This window comes from Panthera pardus, unplaced genomic scaffold (genome assembly GCF_024362965.1).
Source record: "Panthera pardus isolate Hobbes unplaced genomic scaffold, ASM2436296v1 HiC_scaffold_16, whole genome shotgun sequence".
Lineage (NCBI taxonomy): Eukaryota > Metazoa > Chordata > Mammalia > Carnivora > Felidae > Panthera > Panthera pardus.
The window spans coordinates 145559413-145583848 of NW_026526721.1; the positions used below are offsets into that span (position 1 = coordinate 145559413).

Sequence of the window (24436 nt, forward strand, 5' to 3'; positions counted from 1 at the left end):
ACTTTCTAACACACAAAAGGGGGAAAGAAAAGGAAAAAAAATCATTAAAGTACCAAAAGCAAATTACTGTCAGAATTCTACTTCCAGAAAAAAATGAAATAAAGCCATTTTCAAAGAAGCAAAGCCTAACAGGATATGCTGCCTTTGGATCCACTAAGAAATTCCTAAATTAGGTCTTCAAGAAAAAGGAAAATTAGGCCAGATGGAATCTTGGAGATATAGCAAGCAATGAAGATATGTGCACAAAAATGTTCATAGCCAATTTTTGTAAAAGCCCAAAGTTGTAATAACCCAAGTGTCCATCACTGCAGCAAAGATAAACAAATTGTGCTATAATCATATGGAAAACTATACAGCAGTGAAAATGAATAATCATCAGATTGCGTCAAAACACAGATGAATCTTACAGACATAAGGTAAATCTGAGCAACAACAACAAAGCCAAGCCAAAAATATATACACGATTCCTTCAGAAAGGTAAAAATAAACTATATTATTTGAGGATCCATACTACAGAGAAGAACTAAAAACAAAGCAAAAGCCAATAACAAGAAAGAGTACATGGGGGACCTCTGTGCTTCTAGTTATATTCTTTGAATGTATCTTTAAAAAAAAAAAAAACTAAAAAAGAAAAAACGACCAACATCTTCCAACCCCCCCCCCCCCCCCCCCCCCCCCCCCCCCCCCGCCAACAAAAGCCCTCGGAATGAGCTATCAGAGAGGTTATTGAGTTACTTTTGCAATTAACAAAACTCCCTAAATTATAATTGTTCATCAATATCATAATGACTTAAGGGCAGGTATATTTGCTGTGTGAATGTGTATGCATAAGTGTTTGCATACATAAGTTATATACACCTTGAATTTAAAGATATGGTGACTATTTTACAGAGTTTCCCTTTTTCTATTCAGGGAAATTAATTAATTCTACAATTAATTTATTATTGCTGTTAACAATTTTCCTACAAAGTAGGGTTTACATACAATTCCTAAAAGCCTACGAAAAATAAATCTACATTTGCCACCCCTGAGTTTCTACGAAATCAGAATAATTCTGTTCACATGTACTCGTATTAACATTTGGAATTGCCATGGAAGAAGAACCCAGAAGAAAACTGACTCCCTGAAATTTTCTGTCCTTGAAACAACAAAGCTGGAAAGCCTAACTAGGAATGTCAGGTATGTTTTCAAATATCTTCCTTGGAAAACAACACATATGACAATTAGAATTGTGCAAAGGAAAACAAACGGAACAATTTTTTCTAAGAAGTCAAAAGGGCCTCCCGTGTCATACCAGGGAGTAGAAATAAAAGAGAAAGCCTGTTGCGGTGAGTTCATAAAAAATAAAAGGCAAAAAAATGGCAGATGCTTGGAATCCTTTAAAAATGTGAAAACCAAATTCTATCCACCTGAGGCAGATCTAGCATGCTAATTACGGCAAGAATTTTTCCATTAGCTTCATTCCACGTTTCCTTTTGTGCCCTTTTACTCTAGGTATCTCATTTTTCTTAGATTTTAGCTTACAGAACCCTCCGATATAATGAGACCTTCATCAGTTTTGTTGTAAGGTAGGATACAAAAAAAAAGCAATCTGTAAATAGAATCCTCCTTCCGGGATATTTTCAACTGCTGGGACACAAGGGCAGACTTTCTCCCCCACTCCTGCCCCCACTTTTTATCCTTTTAGCAAATCTGAAAGTCTTCTATGATGGCTGGCAGGGAAGCAAAGGTTGGGGTCCCCTACTGAAACGGGATGGCTGTTATGAAGAATGAAGTCTTTACCTGGAAGGATATCAGAGAGATTCCCACACTCTGAGGCTTCTCCAGAAATAGACAGGCAGAAGGTATTAAGTCCAATAGTGGCCAACACCCCAACTCATCTAAGTCAAACGGACGAAATTAATGTAGCTTAATCAGTAGGACCAGGTGGCAGTCACCCAAAGGTCTGAAGGAACTCAAGGATGAAATTGGGAAGCTGTTGGCCAAGATACTGGATCCAACACTGCAAACAGGCAGATTGTGAATGTCATTCTGTTCATTAGAAGGGGTCAAGAGAGGACCCAGGGAGCCTTAGAAAAGCAAGTATCTCTTCCGCTTGTCCAGTCGCCAATAAAGAACAGCATCATTAGACACTAAAACGAAAATAACTTCCTAGGGGAAAGACAATATGGTTTCTGAAAAAGGAAAGCATGAGTCACTGATTTATTATTGGTCTCTGAGGCATGTAGATAAAAGGCCAAATGTTGGCACAGTTTAGAGTAAAGACTTTTTTTCAAGTGCCAACATGAAAGGGGATGCGAGGAGGTAATGGATATATCAAGCCATATGGATAAGGCAAACAGTTTCTACACCCCCGTCAAAATTGCAACATATTGGCAGGAAGGGGCACTTTTTAAGACTTGAAAGAGATCAGGTGGTGATGATAAAGGACATAGTACTTCACACTGCAGGTAACAGATTTAAAACACATCACCATTTGATGGTATTGGAAAAAGACACAAAGTAAGTTCACTTCAGGAAACATTTCGCTGAGCATTGAATGTCAAGCTTTGTACTAAGCAGTGGGACCATAGCAATGAATAAGATCCCTTCTGCCCTCCGGTAGTTCGGTCTGCTGTATACGGATTCCAAAAACCACGGAAAGGGTTCTGCGTTGGGACTAGGGCCCATTTATGACAAGTTGGTAACCACTGACGGAAATCGGGTAGGATAACCGCAATGATGCACTAACTTATCCCTTGGAGCCACAGTTCACAAAGGCATTAATATATTAGGCTAAAAGGAGCACAGATCCAAAACAAAGTGCAAATCCTTTGTTAAAACCAATGACAAATGCAGTGCCAACCATAAACCCTAAAACCCAATTACTGGTTTATTCAGTGGAAAAAGACATAGTGGATTTTGAGTATGTGCAACTTTAACATTAATCACTATCTCCCTTTACCTCAGGGAAAAGGAAAACAGACATGATAAAGGGGCTTGTCACGACTGACTGAAAGCATGTGAGCCTTTTTTTATTTTTGACGTGATGCACACATATATACGTGCACATGCACAAATTTCCAAAAGCCTCATGAAAAAATCAATTTTTGTTTATTACAATTAAAAAAAAAGCCAAGAATTTAAAAAGGAAAGGGCGATTTAGCAACCATGAATTTGATGAGTTCTGCCAGTTTTAGGCAATCTCAACCTTGCTAAAAACTAAAAATTTTCTCTGTTCGTGCAGGAAGATCTAAGACATGGAGAGTAATTTTTGGCAGCATGAAGCCCAGGAGACTGATGTCTCTCCTACAAGCAAAATGCTTCTTTTTTGTCATCAGTTTGAAACACCTACCTTCCTCTTTTTCTGCCACATTACTCAGGAGGCTGTCATTCCAAGGAAACTTACAATGTGCCTGTGTAGGGGGAAGTGTGAGTGTTCCCTGGCGTGAAAATAAGAACTTCTTTGATCATCAGATTGTTTAGTATTTTCAAACCATCTAATGGCACTTCCATAGGAACTCCATGAAGAAAAACAAGGGCTAACAAAGAAGTCCTCACGAATCTGACACCGTGTGTTCCAGTTTCTCTAATAAATCTACTTTCCCTTCCTTCTTTCTTTTCTTGCACAATTTTGTTTAAAAAACGGCATATAGTAATTGTCATTTGCAATATCAGTTACCACCCAGAATAAAAATCTAAATGGGGCTAAAAGGTAACACATTTCTGGGGCACCTCGGTGGCTCAGTCAGTTGAGCGTCCGACTTCAGCTCAGGTCATGATCTCGCGGTTTGTGAGTTTGAGCCCTGCATCGGGCTCTGTGCTGACAGCTCAGAGCCTGGAGCCTGCTTTGGATTCTGTGTCTCCCTCTCTCTCTGCCCCTCCCTCACTCGCACTCTGTCTCTCAAAAATGAATAAACATTTTTAAAAACTGTAAAAAAAAGAAAAGGTAACACATTTCTCAGGTATAGTATTCCAGTGAAAATCTCTGCCTTCTTCTGGGGGACCATATTGGGAGATGATATTGGGCTCCTTTTCCTTGTTTTCTCTTTGCATCGTAGGACTGGGCCCGTAATGGACCTTTCATGAGTGTGTATTGAATGAATTTCCTATACTCTTCTTCTTGCTACTCCTTCTCCTAATGAATAACCAGGACTCCTAAAGAGTGTAAAGAGAATAACTATTCTCCTAAAGAATAGAGGAGGATTCTGATCTTCCTCTAGAATGAAGAACTGCAAACTTATCGGCCTCACATTTGAAACCTAGGTATAGCCCACAGCTGCATGTCAATACCTCTGTCTAAAAAAGATCCCTCAGAAAGAGCTATGTCAATAAATAACACTAGAAGGAAAACGTGTCTGTAAGTGTGGGTATACACATGGCTTACCTGCTAAATTGACAAAGCTAAAAACCCCTGTGATGTCAAAGGTTAACACATACACACACACACACACACACACACACACACACACACACACACACTCATACTCTACTAGTGAGAAGGTAAGCAATATTTTAGAAGGAAAATTCGGACATAAGTATAAAAAAACATCATGAAAGATCATCATGGGTCTTCTACTTCTAGGAATTTTTTATAAGGAAAGAATATAGGATTTACACAAAGATTTAGCCCTCAAAGATGACAGCCAAATCTCTAACAGCCAAACATTGAAACAACCTAATTGAGTGCTTACATCAGCAGCACGTATACGAAAACAACCTAACTGGTCAGCAATAACGAGATGGTCAAGTTAATTATAATATATCAAAATGATAGAATACTATGCAGCTGTTAAAAACGTATAGAATGAATATTGGTTAACTAAAAAGCAATTGGTTAAGCGAAAATAGCATGCTAAAAGAAAAATATGTTATAATTTATTTATTTTGATTTATTTTTATTTTTTTGAGAGAGAGTGAGAGAATGTGTGCACATGAGCAGAGGAGGAGTAGAGGGAGAGGGAGAGGGAGAGAGAATCTTATGCAGCCTGATGCAGGTCTTTATCTCACAACCATGATATCATGGAGATCATGACCTGAGCCAAAATCAAGAGTCAGATGCTTAACCAACTCAGGCCACCTAGGCATCCCTGTTATAATCTTTTTAGATTAGGTATGTGCACCTGTGTGTGTGTGTGTGTGTGTGTGTGTGTGTGTATACACACACATTTATTTATTTATTTATTTATTTATTTATTTTAATTTTTCTTAACGTTTTATTTATTTTTGAGACAGAGAGAGACAGAGCATGAACAGGGGAGGGTCAGCGAGAGGGAGACACAGAATCCGAAACAGGCTCCAGGCTCTGAGCTGTCAGCACAGAGCCCAACGCGGGGCTCGAACTCACAGACCGCGAGATCATGACCTGAGCCGAAGTCGGTCGCCCAACCGACTGAGCCACCCAGGCGCCCCCACATTTATTTATTTAAATGCATATATGCAGAAGAACATACATAAGTGGGCATGCAGTTATCTGAATTGTCTCTTTTTCTTCATTTTTCTCCATATCTGAATTTTCTGATTTGTCTATGATGCATATTAATTGCTTCTGAAATAAACATATAAAAACAGACATAATAAAAAAATCCACAAGACCAACATAGTCTTTCTAAAGACAATTAAATTAAAAAAAGTGCCCCTTAAATTGTTTGATGAAACAGGAAATCCCTGTGAGTTAATATTGGTTGATAACGGTAGGTAGAAATGGAGAGAAAACATCCATGCTCAAAAATTCATCTGATTGGTATTTTCTCATCTCATGTATCTATTAGGGTTCCCCCCACCTTTAAACTAAACAGTCCTTCTAATAAGCACTAAAAATTAAAAAGCCAACATTGAGATTTTTCTCCATCTATGCAACTGATTCTTAGAATATATTGCCTTTTCTTTTAGATCAAAGCATCAAAATTGCCTTTGATCTAAAACAGCCATGTAGTGCCAGCATTTACATCTGAAGTCAACCTATTTATAATCACAGGGTTCTTTTTTTTTTTTTTTAACATCTGATTTTCTTTTTATCCCTATGATGCAAAGGCGACTAGTGATAGTACAATTCAGAGAACAGCAGCTCTGCTTTGTTTTGGAAGCCATCTTCTTTACTAATACAGGACATTAAAAATGCAAACACCACAGCTAGTCAATCAGGAAAACAGCGTTGTGAATGTCAGGGCTCGGAGGGTACAAATTAGGGAATTCGTTTTTCCCTTAACAGAAGTATATTCACTAAGTTATTTGCTTTCTTTTAACTAGAGTTATCCCCTTCCATTAGCTGGAGGAGTGAGTCCAAATTAAAATCGCTATTCATCAATTACTGCTGGAGGCACACTCCAGCCTCGTGTTAGGACCTAGGCAATAAAACTCATCAACTGCCATTTTCATCATTGTTATCTCAGAGCGTTCGAAAGGAACGATTTTTGGGGTAGGGGAGAAATTGGAAACCCCTAGTTATTGCTGACATGATAGCAAGTATTTTTGAGGATTTTTAATATATTTAAGCAGTCAATTTTTCAGTGAATTCTAATTTCACCCTTGTTTAGTGTATACTTGCTAGGCACTGGGAATACAGTGGCAAATACAATGACCTAGTCTATATCCTCACACAGCTTATGTTCTAGAGGGAGGGAAAGTGAATACATGAGAAATCTTAATTACCCATCATGATGAGCACTTACGGGAAGGGGACGGGGTCTGAGAAAGAAGAATGGGAAGATGCCGGTCCACCTGGTGAGTCTGGGATCTCTTCTTTAAGGAAGTTACATTTGAGCTTCAACACAAAGGATGGCGGTCATGAACATTCCTCATAATACGCTTCTCTCAAAGAGAATTTTATTAGCATCCCGCTTTCCTGATGTTCCTCCTACCTCCCCAGCCATTCCAACTTCAGCTTTCACGGACTCTGAAGTTCCTCAGGGCTAAATTCTACATCTTCTTCTCTTCTCGGTTCCAAGTTCTTCCCAAGACAATCCATTCCACTCCTGTGACCTTGGAGAACATCTATGTAGCAGCAATTCCCAATATACTTTTGCAGCCCAGACCCCCTCATCCTAGCTCTGCATCTACACGTCAACTGCCTACGTGACATCTTCACTCGAAAACTTCATAGGAATCCCAAATTTAATGTAGCCAATGCTAAAAATCAAGATACTTCACTCTCAAATCTTCTCATCCTCTAGCAATCTCCATCTGCCTACGCATGAACCTTCACTCAGTTGCTGCATCACTAGTCAAGAGAGTCAACCATGACACCTGTTCTTCATCTCCCTCATATAACTGGTGATTCAACCCTATCTGGTTGGTGGACAGATAAAGTATATCTTAAATTTCATCACATTTTTCCATCTCCCTGCCATCAACTCTTCCTTGGACACTGCAAGCTTCATATTCTTGCTTCCACTCTTGCCTACCTCCAATTCACGGTCTTAAATGAAAATTTATTCAGATTACTCTCTGGTTTTAAAATTCTTTCTGTTCTGGGGACACCTGGGTGGCTCAGTCGGTTGAGCATATGACTCTTAATTTTGGCTCAGGTCATGATCTCACAGTTTGTGGAATCGTTCCCTTGTCAGGCTCTGTGTTGACAGCATGGAGCCTGCTTGGGTTCCTTTCTTACAATTCCTTCCTTTCTTAAAAAAAAAAAAATTTGTATGTTCTGTTTCTTCCAGCCGAAACATCTCAGTTCTCCCTGATATACATTCTCTGAGTGCCATACTCTTTTCTGTATCAGATAGGAGTGCATTTGGCTACAAGGGACAGATCACCCAGTGGAAGTGATTTCAGCAATAAGGACAATAAATGACCTCATATCACAAAACGGTTGCAAAGTAATCACTTCCAGCATCAGCACAACACTTTTTGACTGAAGGTCATCGTCGTATGGCTGCAAGGCGGCTGTCAGAACTCCACACATCATGCCCTGACCCAACTTCATTCAAGGTAGAAAAGGGGAAAGGATGCTTTCCTCTTGTGTGTATCACCCCCAGCTGCAGGTAAAACAGTTCTCAACAGTCCTCACACCTTCCTCTATCCTGTACCGACCACAGCTGTGTCATATTGTAGCTCTTACTGCAAGGGAGACTGCTTAGATAGTTCGGGAAGGAGAAAGGAAGGCGGTTGGAATGGCTATAGTATATATGATCAACAGTGTCTGACACATTCTTCGGAGCGTTTACTAAAATAATAATAAAAGAATTAAATATGAACATTTTGTTCATCATCTTCTCGGTAAGATTATAAGCTCTTTGACTACAGGGAATGTGCCCGTTTTATAAGCCCCAAATTAGCACAGCACCTGGCCTACCCAGGAAGTCAGTTAGCATTGGCTGAATAATGAATGAATAAATACAAAAGAGAACAGAGGCAGAAAATAGGTGCAAAAGGGACAGAAAACTGCCAACGCAAAACTTGCTTACGCTGATTGTCCTCTCTCAGCTCTCATGGTTCCGCTCTCCATTCCAGTTAATTTAAAAACAATCCTTTATGTGAAGGGGCGCCAGTGTGGCTCAGTCAGTTGAATGTCTGACTCTTGATTTTGGCTCAGGTTGTGATCTCAGGGTTGTGGAATTGAGCCCCGTGTTGGGGTCTCCACTGAGCATGGACCCTGCTTAAAAGTCTCTCTCCCTCTCCCTTTGCCCCTCCCCAACTGGTGTTCTCTCTCTCTCTCTCTCAAAAAAAAAAAAAAGTAATAGTAATAATAATAATAAAATCATAAAAACAATCTTTTATTTTTAAAAGAAGCTTAAAACTTTTGGGGCACCTGGGTGGCTCAGTCGGTTAAGTGTCCGACTTTGGCCCAGGTCATGATCTCGAGGTTCTTGAGTTCAAGCCCTGCCATCAGGCTCTGTGCTGACAGCTCAGAACCTGGAGCCAACTTCAGATTCTGTGTCTCCCTCTCTCTGCCCCTCCCCCGCTTGTTCGTTCTCTCTCTTTCTCTCTCTCTCCCTCTCCCTCTCAAAAGTAAATAAATAAACTTAAAAAAAATCAGTAAAAAAGGCAACTTTTAATAACATTCAATTCTTTGCACAAAAAATACAATTTCCGCAACTTTTTAATTCCTGCCATGGAAGTCGACATGGGTATTGTTTTTTATTGAGATCCAGGAATGAATTCTTTACAAAAATAAAATAAAATTGTCACCCCTTTAATAGAGTTAGACGATGCAGAAAATTTTGAATTGCATCAAGTACATAAATGCAAATCAATTCTTGGCTAAAACATCATTCGACAAGAAAAATGTATAAAAGCCAGAAAGTTATTTAAAAGAGCAGTCATCAAATTTTTGGTCTAACTTTTCCACTCCCGAAAGTGTCACACCAACAGATAAGGATGTCATTCAGATTGGCGGACTGGGGAGAAGGCAGATGTAGAATGCCAGGCACAGAAAGGATGCTTAGTATATTTTTGTTCTTATGTCTAGAGCAAAGGAAAACCTGGGTTTATTCCTAACTCTGTCATGTCCTAAATACGTACCACAGGCAAGCCGAGGATGTTCCTTGGTTCATGAATGATAATCTTAAACTACCTTTCAGTTATAAAACGAAATAATAACTTGAGAAGTTAAATGCAAAACAAAAAATGGTGTGAAATACAACCAACAGTAGACAACCTAATAAAATAGGAGGCAATAAATTCATAGTTCTGAGAGTATCTCTATTTCCACATGCAGAATCGGTTTCTGTAGCTTCTGATGGATACTGAAAGGGAGGAAGAAATTGTACTTTGTCCTAGGTTCTTCTAACTGGACTCTAAATTAAATTTCCCGTTTAGGGGCACCTGAGCGGCTCAGTCGGTTAAGGGTCCGACTTTGGCTCAGGTCATGATATCACAGTTCGTGAGGTTAAGCCCCACGTCAGGCTCTGTGCCGACAGCTCAGAGCCTGGAGCCTGCTACAGATTCTGTCTCCTTGTCTCTCTGCCCCTCCCCTGCTGTGCACTGTGTCTCTCTCACACTCTCAAAAATAAATAAACGTTAAAATTTTTTTTAAAAAAAGAATTAAATTCCCATGAAGGCAGATTAACAAGAGAGAAAAACCAAAGTCTTATTATGGGCACATGGAGGCCGAAGAATGAGATCGAGACCCAAACAAATGACGAAGGCGGTTTTTACACAGTTTAGACAATGAGACAATACATTTGTGAAGCCTTGACACAATAAAGAAAACGTGTTTGGAAATTTTAACTGGTTAGGAATTCTAAGTGGAATTTGAGTTGGAGTAGTAGATTAGTAAAAAGAAAAGTAACAATTTGTTTGTACAGCTTTCTCAGGTTTACAATTCCTGTCTCTGGGGGTCAGGAGGTCTTGTTACTTCTTTCTACAGGGAGGGCACCTTTCAGGTGGGAGATTTGTCTTCTGTTTTCAGGAGGCCAGAGGGGACCTGAGTGTCCTTGCCCTGACTGATTCCCAAGTGGCTTCAATTCAAAATAATCAATATGCCACTGGGGCACATTTTAGGTGGGCCTGCCCTTGGCCCCTACGACACTATTCTGTTCGGTCATCTCCAAACACAAAGAGTGCGGACATACAAATGTCACAATTCATCTTGAAAGAGAGTTGTAACTGCACAAGCAAGACTGGGTTTCAACTTTAAATATGGTTTTCCTTTGAAATAAAATTCCTTAAAAAGAGAAAATGACTTTAGCATTGGCAAAGGGAGTCCCCCTAAGGAAAAAAAAAAATGTAAACAGATGGCTGAGAAAGATCACCCACATGCTGCACACATATCTTGAGGAGGCATTTCTAAGAATGAAGCGGCATTTCCCAGCCTGGGCCACTTCCCACAAGAATCCTTATTTTACCCGCGGAAAAACACAGGGTTTATACGTGTGGCCAGGGGGGACCCCCGCAGCGCCGTTGCAACCTGGCCCGCTGGGATCCAGACTAGCGTCTAACTACCCCCCCCTCCCCACCCCCCACCACACACACACACACACACACACACACACACGCAAAATGTTCCGAAAGAACATAATAAATCAGTGTTCGGTGATCAGCACGGAACTAACATCTTCCCGTATGCATGCGCTGTTAAACCCTAGCTAAGCATATTAAGCATTCAATTTAATGTATGACACACATCTGTTCCGCTTTCTCAGCGAGCAGAAGTTTCAAGATAACTTCAATCCCAGGCTTAATCAAGGAGAACAAAATCTTGGCCATGTTTAAAACTGAGGTTTAAAATATAATCCCAATGAGGGCAAGAGAGACCATTTTGCTGTGACTAATGAGATTATATGACACCTAAAGCTAAGCCCCAAAATCACCTGAGCAGAAACACTAGACTTTTTTTTTTTTTTTAATCTGAGCCTCTGTAGTTTTCCTTTTCACGCCACCACCATTTACCAAAGACCTTCCACTGTATCCGGTTCAAAGCAACGAAACGTAAGCAAGAGCGAGGCCTCCGAAAACACGGTGGTTTCACCTTCCCTAATGCCCCAAGACCCTAAGAGGGAAAAGGAAAACTCACAGATCTGTCTTTTACGAGGAGAGCGCAGCACTGAATTCCAGCCATCAGCATCTTGTGGGGGTTCCAGGCCACGGAGTCGGCTCTGTTGCGGAAAACCAAACGGACAGGGAAGGAGGGAATAAGTAGCTTCTGGCGGCAAGATTAAGATCATTAGTAGCACGTGATACTCACACCCAGGTGTTCAACAGGCTGCCTTGTTGGAGCAGTTGGGGGAGTTTGGGGTTTGGGTTGGTTTCCTTTCCAGTAAAGCGGTGACTTTGTCTCTGTTTTCATAGTCCCTTGAGTGTGCAAGATCCAGGCAGATGCACTTGCCTGAATGCGAGGTGCCCCGGGCCTGGAAAAACCACATTTACCTGTGGATGCCTCTCAGGAGCTTGCGGTGCTTCCTTGACATCAAAGCTGAACCGCCCCACGAAGCCTGTGGAGATATTTATAGAACCACAACACGTTATTTCAATGCCATTCGTCTGTCAGTCCTCTGTCACAGAAAACCCTGAGTGACAACCTGTATGGTTTCCATACAACATCCAGTGCTCATCCCAAGAGTGCCCTCCTCAATGCCCATCACCCGTTTTCCCCTCTCCCCCACCACACATCTCCAAAGGCAAGGGAATTAAAAGCAAAAAATGAACTATTGGAACCTCTTCAAGATAAAACGTTTCTATGGGGCGCCTGGTGGCTCAGTCGGTTAAGCATCCGACTTTGGCTCAGGTCATGATCTTGCAGTTTGCGAGTTCGAGCCCCACAGCTGTGCTCACAGCTCAGAGCCTGGATCCTGCTTCAGATCCTATGTCTCCCTCTCTCTCTGCCCCTCCCCCTCTCTTGCTCTCTCTCTCTCTCTCTCTCTCTCTCTCTCTCTCTCAATAATAAATAAACATTTAAAAATTTAAAAAAAGATAAAAAGCTTCTACACAGCAAAAGAAACAATCAACAAAACTAAAAGGCAACCAACGAAATGGGAAAATACTTGCAAATAACATACACTTGCAAATGACATATCAGATAAAGGGTTAGTATCCAAAATCTATGAAGAACTTACCAAACTCAACACCCAAAAAACAAATAATCCAGTGAAGAAGTGTTTTTATTCTTTAGTGTCATTATTGAAGCATAGTTGCCACACGACGTTACATTCGTTTCAGGGGTACAACACAGTGATTTGACAATTCTATGTATTTCTCAGTGATCACCACGACAAGTATAGTTACCATCTGTCACCATACGTCGTTATTACAGTATTATTGACTATATTCCTGATGCTGTACTTTTCATCTCTGTGATTTATTTATTTTATAACTGGAATTTTGTGCCTCTTAATTCCCTTCACCCATTTCACCCCCACCCACCCCTCCCCACCTCCCGTCTGGCAACCACAGGTTTGTCCTCTGTATTTAAGAGGAAAATAGACAATATCCTTTGCAATGCTGGCATTCTCCCACACACAACATGCCAGGGTTGATAATGAGGTACGGGCTGAGGGCTGGCATTCTGAATAATAAAGAGCACAGTTGACAGGGTGGGTAGAGGTGTACACAGGAACTCAAAGCCAACTAGGAAGGGCTAGGTGGAACCCATTCATTAGATCTTTTCAGCCAAACAGTTTTCAGAAGTATTTGCAAATCAAAAATGTTTGAAGAGTGGGAGAAAGGAAGCCTGGGACTTAGGGAAGATGTCCACAGGAGACGTAAACATTATGAGCGAAGGAGAAGACAGCTGAGACTAGGAAATGGAAGGAAACCCACAGACAGGAAGTCTGGAGCCAGGAGTAGGGGGGATGCTGAGGGGCGGCGGGAGGGCGGGGGGAGGAAGAATCCACATGAGAAATAAGGAAGTCAATCTGGTCCTTGAAATTGAGCAGACTTCTAAGTTTTAATTTGCAGAGTATGGAAGGGTAATGGTTGTGAGGGAGTATGAGGGCACCAACTTGGGCCATGTTGAATGCCCTCCATGGTTATCTAGACCACACAACACTGCATTGAGAATGGAGCCATTATTACCTCAAAATTTTTAATGGAAAAACTAAGGTTCAGAGGTGGTAGGTGAGATCTGGGAGCCAAAGCCCATTCCTGCTTCAGGATAACATCCTGGCTTAGGGCCAAATGGTAGAAGACAGTGTGCGGAGCTGAGGGTGATGGAAGGAGGTGAGTTCGGGAGCCTCACACACCACATTCGAACACCTTCCCGTCTCCTGCACCACCCTCTGCCTCCTTTTCCTCCCCCAAAATTAAACAAATTCTCACAATCCTAGTGAGGGGCAAGGAAGTTTGAAAATCACATGAACTTCGAGCACCTGGGCGGCTCAGTCAGCTAAGCATCGGACTGCAGCTCAGGTCATGATCTCACAGTTCGTGAGTTTGAGCCCCATGTTGGGCTCTGTGCTGACGGTGTGGAGACTGCTCTCTCTCTCTCTCTCCCTCCCTCTCTGTCCCTCCCCCACTTGTGCTCTCTCTCTGCTTTCCTCAAAATAAATAAAAAGAAAATCACATGAACTCTTTCAAGGCGTTAGCTCCATGGTTCAGAGTGGCTTGGCAGGGCCGGGAACAGCTCCTCCTCAGGCTTAGTCCTCAAAAGAGCTGACGGGAGAAGAACAACACCCCTCCGGGCACTGTCCTACTCCCCCCCCCCCCCCCGCCCCAGTTTGTCCTCTGTATTTAAGAGTCTCTTATGGCTGGCCTCCCTCTCTGTTTGAAACTATTTTTACCCCTCCCCTTCCCCCATGGTCTTCTGTTAAGTTTCTCAAGTTCCACATATGAGTGAAAACATATGATATCTGCCTTTCTCTGACTTATTTCACTTAGCACAATACCCTCCAGTTCCATCCACGTGGCTGCAAATGGCATGATTTCATCCTTTCTCATCGCCAAGTAGTATTCCATTGTATATATAAACCCCATCTTCTTTATCCATTTATCAGTGGATGGACATTCGGGCTCTTTCCATAGTTTGGCTATTGTTGAAAGCACTGCTATAAACATTGTGGTATATGTGCCCCTATGCATCAGCATTCGTGTATGTTATTCTCTTTGATTAATTAGTTAAGAAATTAATAGCAAGACCAATCTGGACAGGGAGGTGGAGGCAAGGGCAGAATTGAGATCCGGCAGCTTCTAAAGCCCCTGATGTTAAATACGTACGTATTTACTACCTCCCCTGGGATTGAGAATGAAGAGTGGGTAAGACACCCCAGCACGCTTGGCTGGGATGGGAAATCATGCAGTATCCAGGGCCTCTGCCTCAGAGAAGGGCCAGACCAGACGGTTCTTCTAGTCTGAGGCAGAGGGTACAGCAGCATTTGCCGTCCTGGAGGAAGGATAGTGCCAGAGATACAAACTGCCAAAACGCGGAAGTTTTCCTTAAGCAGTTGTGTAAAAATACACTATAATTAACCAAATGTAAGGCACTACCGAAGGTAAGAGTCACCATCTTTTGTGTGCCACCAGGAAAGAAAAAAAAATGACATCAACGTACCAACTTCAGACGCATTAAAATGGAAACAAAGTAAGTAGATCTTGGAATTAGCCACATATGTCATCTATGCAGGGCAAGGAGGTTGTATGGAAAACCCCGAAGGGCAATAATTACATTTGTAAAAAAGAAAGAGAGTGGATGACTGTTTTTAGTATTTTCTAGGGTTTAAAAAAATATTTTCCAGAAAATTTCAGACAGGCCAAAGTAATTACTGCAATTGTGCTAATTTTTATCTTTAAACTTAATAAACTATCCATGGTATATGAGGTTTCTTCGAGATCAGCTACATGCTCCTTTATTTAAAAAAAAATTGTTTTAGGGGCACCTGGGTGGCTCAGTCGGTTGGGCATCTGACCTCTGCTCAGGTCATGATCTCACCATTTGTGAGTTCAAGCCCCGTGTCAGGCTCTGTGCTGACAGCTCAGAGCCTGGAGCCTGCTTCAGATTCTGTCCCCCTCTCTCTCTCTGCCCCTCCCCCCACTCTCAAAAATAAACAAACATTTAAAAAATGCAAAAATTCTTTACAGTTCTTTTTAAGTTTTTTTAAAACCTTATTTATTTTGAAAGAGAGAGAGAGAGGGAGGGAGAGGGGCAGAAAGAGAGAGAATCCCAAGCAGGCACCGTGCTGTCAGTGCAGAGCTCGATGCGGGGCTCAATCCTACAAACCATGAGATCACGACCTTAGTTGAAATCGAGAGTCAGATGCTTAGCAGACTGAGCTAACCAGGCACCCCCCCCCTTTATAAAATTTTATCAACAGATTCAATATGATTATTATAACGATATAATGTAGTATTCCATTACATCCAGCCTGCAATATTTTTAAAGTTTATTTATTTATTTTGAGAGAGAGAGAGAAAAACAGTGATAGTGGGGAAGGGGCAGAGAGAGAGGGAAAGAGAGAATCCCAAGCAGGCTCTACACTGTCAGCACAGAGCCCGGTGCAGGACTCAAACGCATGACCCGCAAGATCACAGCCTGAGCTGAAACCAAGAGTGGGACGCTTAACCCACTGACCACCCAGGGTACTCCCAGCCTGGGATATTAAAGCATGAGTGACCACTGTCTCAGTGTGGGAGCTAATCTCGTTAACAGGTCAGATAAACCGTAGTCCAACTTGTCTAATACCGCTAGATGTCTACTAGGTGCAAATCAAACAATTTGTGTGGCTTAAAGACTCTTATAAGAGTGTTTCCTTAAAAAATGTCAACCTTCGGGGTGCCTGGGTGGCTCAGTCGGTTAAGCGTCCGACTTCGGCTCAGGTCATGGTCTCACAGTCTGTGAGTTCAAGCCCCGCATCGGGCTCTGTGCTGACAACTCAGAGCCTGGAGCCTGTTTCAGATTCTGTGTCTCCCTCTCTCTCTGCCCCTCCCCTGGTCATGCTCTGTCTCTCTGTCTCAAAAATAAATAAACGCTAAAAAAAAATTAAAAAAAAAAATGTCAACCTGCTTTTTTTTCTTTTTTTTTTTTTCTTTTTGAAAATCTAGGGAGGTTTTCATTCATACTTATAAATCACAATTCTCTCTGAGCCTCTCTTAAGTCTTTAATCTCACTCCCAATTTAGAAACTGCTGTACCTGCTCTGCTTTCCCTAAACTACATAATCCATATTTGATGTTTCTTTTATGAGAATGGAATTTTTAAGTATAACTGCTGATATACTTGATTTTTTCCCCCGTATTTCCACAGTCACAGAGTACTCACTTCATATTGTCTTTTAGGACGGAATGTATTATTATGCTCCTAAGTCTATAAAAATCAATAAGATAAAAGCTGAAATGTGAACAAGTACAAATGCGACAATCCCACTTAAAGTCACAAATAATCTACCTGAAGCATTGCCATCGGCATACTAATAGGGCCGGTGACTCTAGCGAGATTTACATCACTGCTGCTTTTACCAAATATTAGCATATGCTTAATGAAAGCCTTGAGCTGCTGAAAAATTCTCTCTGTAACCCAGGCACTGTACTTTGAAAGCATAAAATCATACAAACTATAAAATTGTGTGTAGGTATATCCCCCAAATGCTTAGTTACCTTCCGTTCAGAAAGTCAAAAATAGCGTGCTTTATTTTTCTGCTAAGGAGGATATGAATCACTCACTTGCCAGAAGAAAGTTCCCTATGGTGTCATCAGTATGTTCAACCATCCCTTCTATTAGGTTGAATCAAACTAATTAACTCCTCGTTTTATAAAAAGAAAAGGAAAACCAAAAGCTCGACAAGCATTCAGAACCGGCCGAATTCAAATTATTAACCCTGGATCAGTAGAATTTAAAGAGTTACCTTTAATTAAGGGAAAATGTATTAGGAAGAGCCCCAGGACTTACAAAATTAATTAGAAAAAAAAAAAGTCCATTCTTTAAGTTAGGAAATTATGAAGAATGCAAGTTATCTCAGTCCCTCTCAAATAATTATCTACGAGGGATCCAGACAAAACCTGCTGTAATTATAGCAGGCAATTATGTAATGCAGCTTTTTGCATTTTCCGGCTGATTGGAATCATGTCATTTTAGAGCTAGAAGATACCTCACAGACCACATCAGCTATCTCCCTCTTTATAAATGAAACCAAAGCCCAAACGGGTGAGGTCACAATGAAGAAGAGACCAGTTAGAACCCAAAGTCAAAGTCTCTTGATTCTGTAGTTCACTGTGCCCCTCATACCACACCCGCATCATGACAGTACTAGATTGAAGGGACCAGAGGAAATGGTTCACGGGAGAAGAGGAAATAAAATAGAATCTGGAAAGCAAAACCAAAATTTACACCAAGTCTTGGCATCTTCTTCTTTATTACCTTATGGAAAATGACATATGTATTTCCCCTAATTAGAAATATACGCTTGGGGCTCCTGGGGAGCTCAGTCGGTTAAGCGTCCGACTTCGGCTCAGGTCAGGATCTCGCGGTTCATGAGTTCGAGCCCCTCGTCGAGCTCTGTGCTGACAGCTCAGAGCCTGGAGCCTGCTTCGGATTCTGTGTCTCCCTCTCTCTCTCTCTCTCTGCTCCCCCCGCTCCCCCGCTCACACTCTGTCTCTCTCTCTCTCTCTCTCTCTCAAAAATAAATAAACGTTAAAAAAAATTTTTTTAAAGAAAGAAATACACAAATGAAAGTAGCTGGGACCTCACGTCTAGTTTCTGAGAACATGAAAGACATCCCACCGCAGCGGCGAACAGACGAGGAAGTCGAACCAATGGGTACAGACAAATGCACTTACATCCACATGAAGCCAGAGGCCGTGCCTCTCACAGATGTCCGCTATTTCATCCAGAGGATCAAAGGCTCCCAGCACGGTGGTACCAGAGGTGGCACAGACGAGAAACGGAGCTGCTCCCTGTGAGGAGGACCCACAGACAAGAACTGTCACCATCACCACTATGTTTGTCCTGTAGCAGGTTGGTAAACAGAACGGTTATACATCCAGAGATCTACGGGCTTCCGTCAGAGGTGACCACTCCTGCAGAGTGCTTTTCAACTCCTCCGCAATCTCATCTCAGAGAGGTCAGGGAAACTGGGACAATGCTGTGACAGCAAGAGTCCTTGGTCCCAACTTGATACTCATCGTAACCCTTTTTATTCTCATTTTCTTTCCGTAGTATTCTACGCTCTCAGATTTCCCACACGGAAAGTGAGGATGCTCTGCCCAGTGGCAGGCTGGCGTTCTATGCGATCGCTAACTCCTTTTGGGGGCATGTCACTGGGGCCTGGGTGCCCGCGTGGTTGCGCCTCCACAAAATAACCAGGAGGACGACTGGAAAACAAGCAGCTCCAGGGGCAAACCGTGGAGGCCCGTCTGCCTGTCACTTTGCAAAGTAAGCAGAGCTACAAAACAAAGAGTGTGTGCTCAGGTACAAAGTGGTATCCGAGGGGATAAAGTAACCTCACTGGGCGACACTTGCCAAGATGGGTGCCCCACAGAGAAATCCATTAGAAAGTGCTAGAAAAGAGAACCTGCATCACTCCTACCGCGATTATGCCTCTTCATACAGCCCGTGGCTACATCTTGTAGAGCGAACAGGTGCCAGAGGGAAATGGGGTGGGGGAGGGAGACTGTGGGAACACACGCAGAGATGAATGGCAATTGTAGCCAAGCAAGCCAGATGCCCTGGCCCCATAAGGAACTTCAGAGCAGCCAGATAGAGGGAAGCACATGAGGTTGTTGACCTCATAGATCCATCCCCGTATGTCAGCAAAGAGGCTCTGCTCACTGTGGAAGTGACTTGGGAGGGAAAATTTGCACACAGAAGTAGGGGTGGAGGAAGCAGGGAGAATCCGAAGATTCTAGAGCTCCTGGGGAACAAGTGACAAGAACGTTTACTGCCTATAAAAGTCATTTTACCTCCCTTTAGGACGGAGTCCTAGTTTTCTCTGTTTTATCTTGAAGTTCAGTTGTTCTTACGTCCCATTTAATGTCAGGTGGTGTTCCGGTTGAACCTGACTCATTCCCATTTAGCTGACCTTCGACAGAAGGACGTTACTTCTCAGTGGAAAGAGAAGCAGAGCAAAGACACTTGGTCCACCTCTTTAAATTGAGATGCACGGGAAACAAAGTGATGGTACACAGTGACTCCATTGGCCATCTGGGGAGACACTGGTGACACACGGAATCCAGTCCATCCAAACCTGTTAGAGCAGGGCCAGTAGGGGATAGAGACCCTGGGGAACCATAGGCTTTAGGAATTCTTCCCTGCGATCAACTACCAACAGATTACGTCTTTATCATGTCGGTGACCTAAATAAAATGAGACCAGATTTACATCAATCATTAAGAGAAAAAGTAATTTCCTAAAAGCACTTAAGGTGCCTTTCATGTTTGGACTGTTCCTTATAAACCCTATGACACCCTGAACAGTTGTGAAAAAATACCTTTGCAGGCTATTATAGCCTATTAATGAGTTTTCCGCACCTTTTTAACAACCTAGCTATAAATACCAGTCCCAGAAATTAAACTTTTGCAATCTGGATTTAACCTTCCATTTTTTTTCCCTTTCTCATATCTCATGCTATCAGTGAGAAAATTCAGTGGGAACAGGATTGATTGCGTGCTGCTGATGAGGTGTATTCCCTACAAAAGTTTGTCACTGAAAACACTCGTACACAAAAGCACCTTCGAATATCCAGTGGTTATACGAGTTTGATCTTTTCATAAGAACTTCTGATGCTCCTGTGGTTTTCGGCATCTTTGTAATGGCGTCAAATAAAGGTCACTGCTCAACAGATTTTTAATGGATTGTGGTGGGCTGGGGAACTGAATCCCAGCAGAAAAAAAACTGATGCACTGGCCCCACATCTGTAGCAACACGAGTTAAAAGCTTGAAACAGAAGAGCAAGGTCTGAAGCTACTGGAAAACGAAGCTAATCGCCAGGTATTATCTCAGAACAGACACAAGGTTTGTCCTCGGTGAATCTAGACTCAAGTTTTAACTAACTTGAAAGAAAACTGAGGAAACATACCCACTCTCACCCCATCGCCCTACTTTTAAATGTCCCTAAAGCGATTTTCACTTTTTCAAAACTCGTCTTTTCAAGTTCTCAACTTCAGGATATGTCAGTTTTCACGTACTTTCATTGTCGAAACAAACAAAAATTTGAACAATGAAAGTACTAATGACTGAAGCAGAATAAAACCCATCAAATATGCTAGAGCATGCATCCTTCATGATATTAAAGAAGAAAAGTCGCTTTGGCTATCTTTAACGGATGCTAGGCAACTAACTCATTAATATGAAAACTGGTAAATAAGGAGAAAGAATAAAACATTTATCCTGCCCTCACTGTGCCAACGGTTCCTCTTGGGAAACCAAACAGGAGTAAGGGAAGGTTTTCTTTATGGTAGTAAGCCTGCCATTAAATGAAGGAGGAATATGGGAATGAATTAGAACATCACCTAAGGAAATAACAGGTGTGGACAGAGATCATCCATGGCAGCAGAATTCATGGGGTGAGAAGCTGAAGCAGACGTCTATAACTGATGGACCAATAATACCAGAACCCACGGATCAATGGCAGCACAAAAAGAGACAGGAGATGTGTCCCGACTGAAGGACAAAACGCCACCTGTGAAGAAGCCTTCCTGGTAAAAATTCCAACCTAAGTCTCACTGACTCTCAAAATCTCACTGTCAAGTTACAGGGAATATAGAGAACAGATGGATTGTATAGGGAAGGGAACACTTAGATTCTCAAATTCTTGATGTGATCGACAAAAACCACAATGTGGAAAACTCTACAGGATAAAAAACTTGGTTTCTTCAACAGATCAATTGCAGGGAGAGAAAAAAGGAGGCGGGGTAAGCTACAGATTAGAAAAGATTTGTGTGGGGGCGCCTGGGTGGCTCAGTTGGTTGAGCGTCCGACTTCAGCTCAGGTCACGATCTCACGGTTCGTGAGTTCTAGCCCCGCGTCGGGCTCTGGGCTGATGGCTCAGAGCCTGGAGCCTGCTTCCGATTCTGTGTCTCCCTCTCTCTCTGCCCCTCCCCCATTCATGCTCTGTCTCTGTCTCAAAAATAAATAAACATTAAAAAAAAATTAAAAAAAAAAAAAAGAAAAGATTTGTGTGATGAATCAACCAAATGCAACATATGGACCTTGAATCCTTATTCAAACATGCCAACTATTTAAAAAATGCAATAGGAGAAATTTTAATATAGAGTAAAAATTTGATGATATTAAGAAATTATTTCTTGTAATGGTATGTGTGTGTTCTTTTTTAATAAAGAGAGAGTATATACCTTTTACAGATATACTGAACTATTTATAGATCAAATGATACGATGTGTGAGACTGGCTTCAAACTAATCTAGTGGTAGTGGAAGGGGGTGGGGTGTAGACAGAACAGAGCAGAAGCTAACAATTTCAAAGTTGCATGATGGGTATAGAGAGGCTCATTATATTAGGTTTTATATATTTGAAATTTTCCATAATAAAAAGTTTAAAATTCAAGAAAGAAAGAAAGAGTGAAAAGAGAGTGGGGAAGGAGGAAGGAAGGAATTCTATGAACCATACGGAAAGCACAATCGATTTTCCGCGCCCCCCCGCCCCCAGAAAAGCATTAACGACATAAACAAAGTTCTCTTTGATAGGAGTATGTAGAAAAAGATAAAACTAGGGGGAAAAAGGATAAAATTAGAACACAATATCTGTGGTTCACAGCAGAACAAGCAGGTTGTCATATAGAATTTTACCTGAGAGTGAATGAAATCTGATAATCTGTCTCACCAGACAGCTATCAAGCCCACTTGTCATCAAAATGTTAAAAAAAAAGATAAATATAGATCTAAGGACACACAACTAAAGCCAGTACACCTGTAGTAAAGGCAGAATTTTTAAGTACAGAATTTCAACCCAAATGCAATGAGCAAGCATGTTCTGGTGATAAGGTGGTTTTTAGGAAAAATTAAAAATGTGAAGAGTAAAATAACAGAAAAGTATTAAAATAAAAAGTACAAATAAAGATTTGTACCAAAAAAAAAAAGTAAAATAAAGAGCCTATCCTTCTTAGAGTGTGAACTCGTATAAGGAGATCCTTCTATCCTAGCTCAAGGCTGGCCTTTCTGGTTTTCAGCAGCTACAACAGTTGCAAACTTGATGCCATCACTATGTACTGGAAACACAGGGGAATAGTCTGAAGCTCCAAGAGCGGCGAGAGATGTGGTGGGATGGGAGGGAAGCAATGAAGCAGGTGCACCTAACCCAGCAGGCTTTGGGTCCAAGAAGCAAGATGGCGGCCACCAAGACAACCACGCCCCCAAAAAGCAGGTGTCAGGGCCAGCCTTAGCTGGAATATGGCAGGTGAGGGGGCCAGGCCTTGCCTTCCCAGCAATGGGTATGTCAGCTTTAATATATTCTGGCAGCTAAGGAAGGGAGGACATTCTGCCAGAGCTGAAATACTAGGCCCATACCCAAAATAAGGTGATGGGTATGCCATGGGCTTTGCGTGGAAGCAACCTGGGAGGGCAGATTGCTCAAGAAATCAAAATCATTCTGACTGCAACCCAGAGACACCTGGTCTGGCCTATAGAATTCTCAGGCAGTAGTTAGGTAGGAGAGTGGCTACAGGGGTCCTGCTGGAGAGGCTGGGCTCTTCTTTGAAGGCTAATTCGAGGCAAGAATCCAGAATATGGTGATGTCAGTGTTTTAGTAGGCTCCAGCCACCTGGGAATGAGAACATCTGAGAAACTGCACAGAACATGGACAGCCAAGCACCTGGAAATAGAACATCTGTAAATGAGTTTCCCTATTTTAGTGCTAACCAGAACCAGCTCTCTTCTCTCTCCCACACACAGAAACGGGTCTGGCTGCTGCAATTCTCTCCTTTGTATCCAGACACATGCCTACGTTCTCCTTCCCTCTTTTTCTCCCCTCTCACCTCTTTTCTGGCTTGCCAGATTTGCTTCTCCAGTTCCTCAGGTATCATTTTACCTCTAAGAGACACAGATTTGAGACGTTCAGTTATGTTTAGTAGTGAACAGACATCGGTACTGCTTTTTTAAAAAGTATGAATTCCCCCTCCGCCCACCAGGCTTCCGGATCCTGTCCCCATTACCTTCCATCTGTTTCCACAAAGCAAACATTCTCTGTACCAATCCCAAGAAAGGAGGCTGCTTTCTTCATAGAGTAATGACACTAAATTAAAAGGGACAAGGGAGAAAAAGGAAAACATGAACACACAGCATGAAAAAACTATTGCCTATTATCTCAAGTCATATGGCTGAGCCCAATCCTTGGAACATGATTCCATAAAAGAAAAAAGAAAGTAGTCACTTAAATGAGCTCCTTAATACAGTGGTTGAAAACATCGACTTTGGTTGGGATCAGAGAAACTAGGATTTAATTCCAATTACAGCTATGGAATCTTGAGAAAATAATGTACACTCTCCAAGCCTCAGTTTGCTAATTTAAAGTGGGTGTGTCAATGCGAATTCATTTGTTTTTCATAGAAATAAATACACGTAAAGGGCTTAACACAGAACCTGACATATGGAACAAACTTGGTCACTGGAGGCTGTTGTTTTTCCATAACATCGAGAGAAGTTTCTCTTGACGCTATAATAAGACTCAACATTAATGGAAACAGAATCTAGTCCACTGCTGACTCAAAACCCTCCAAGGAGGGAGCAAGACTCTGCTTCCATAACTACAATCACAAACCACAGCAGAATTTAATTGTTCTCAAAAGCAAACAATGGCTTATAAACTGCAGATCAGACCCTTGACGAATCTGGCTCAGTACCAAACGTAAGATCAAAATTAGGCAATCAGGAACGCGGCTAAAACCACAATAACGAAAGTAATAGTAATTTATGGACACACTACTTTCTGCAGCCCTGGTGTGAATGAGGCTCAAATGTGGCTCTAAAATTAGGTCTGACCTATTTCCTACTGGAAATGGTAGTATTTGCTTTAGATTGCTGGGACTTTTTTTCCTACTACATAAAGCCTATAAAATAATTAGCATTCAAACATTGGAGATGTCACTCTTTATACATTAGTGTGGACAGGTGGTCAATTAATTCTGTTTCATGCCAGAAAA

General features: G+C 41.8%; 1 protein-coding gene across 1 annotated transcript in view; it reads right to left on the reverse strand.

Annotated features, from left to right (window-relative positions):
• The window catches only part of GADL1 (glutamate decarboxylase like 1), a 167035-nt gene that overhangs the window by 93523 nt on the left and 49076 nt on the right, over nt 1–24436 (reverse strand). Inside the window, exons 7-11 of the mRNA XM_019422854.2 lie at nt 23450–23529; nt 23273–23327; nt 18123–18239; nt 11791–11855; nt 11438–11519 (exon numbers count right to left, since the gene is read on the reverse strand). Of these exons, the coding sequence (XP_019278399.1) occupies nt 11438–11519; nt 11791–11855; nt 18123–18239; nt 23273–23327; nt 23450–23529 (399 nt within the window). The remainder of the gene's footprint in view (nt 1–11437; nt 11520–11790; nt 11856–18122; nt 18240–23272; nt 23328–23449; nt 23530–24436) is intronic.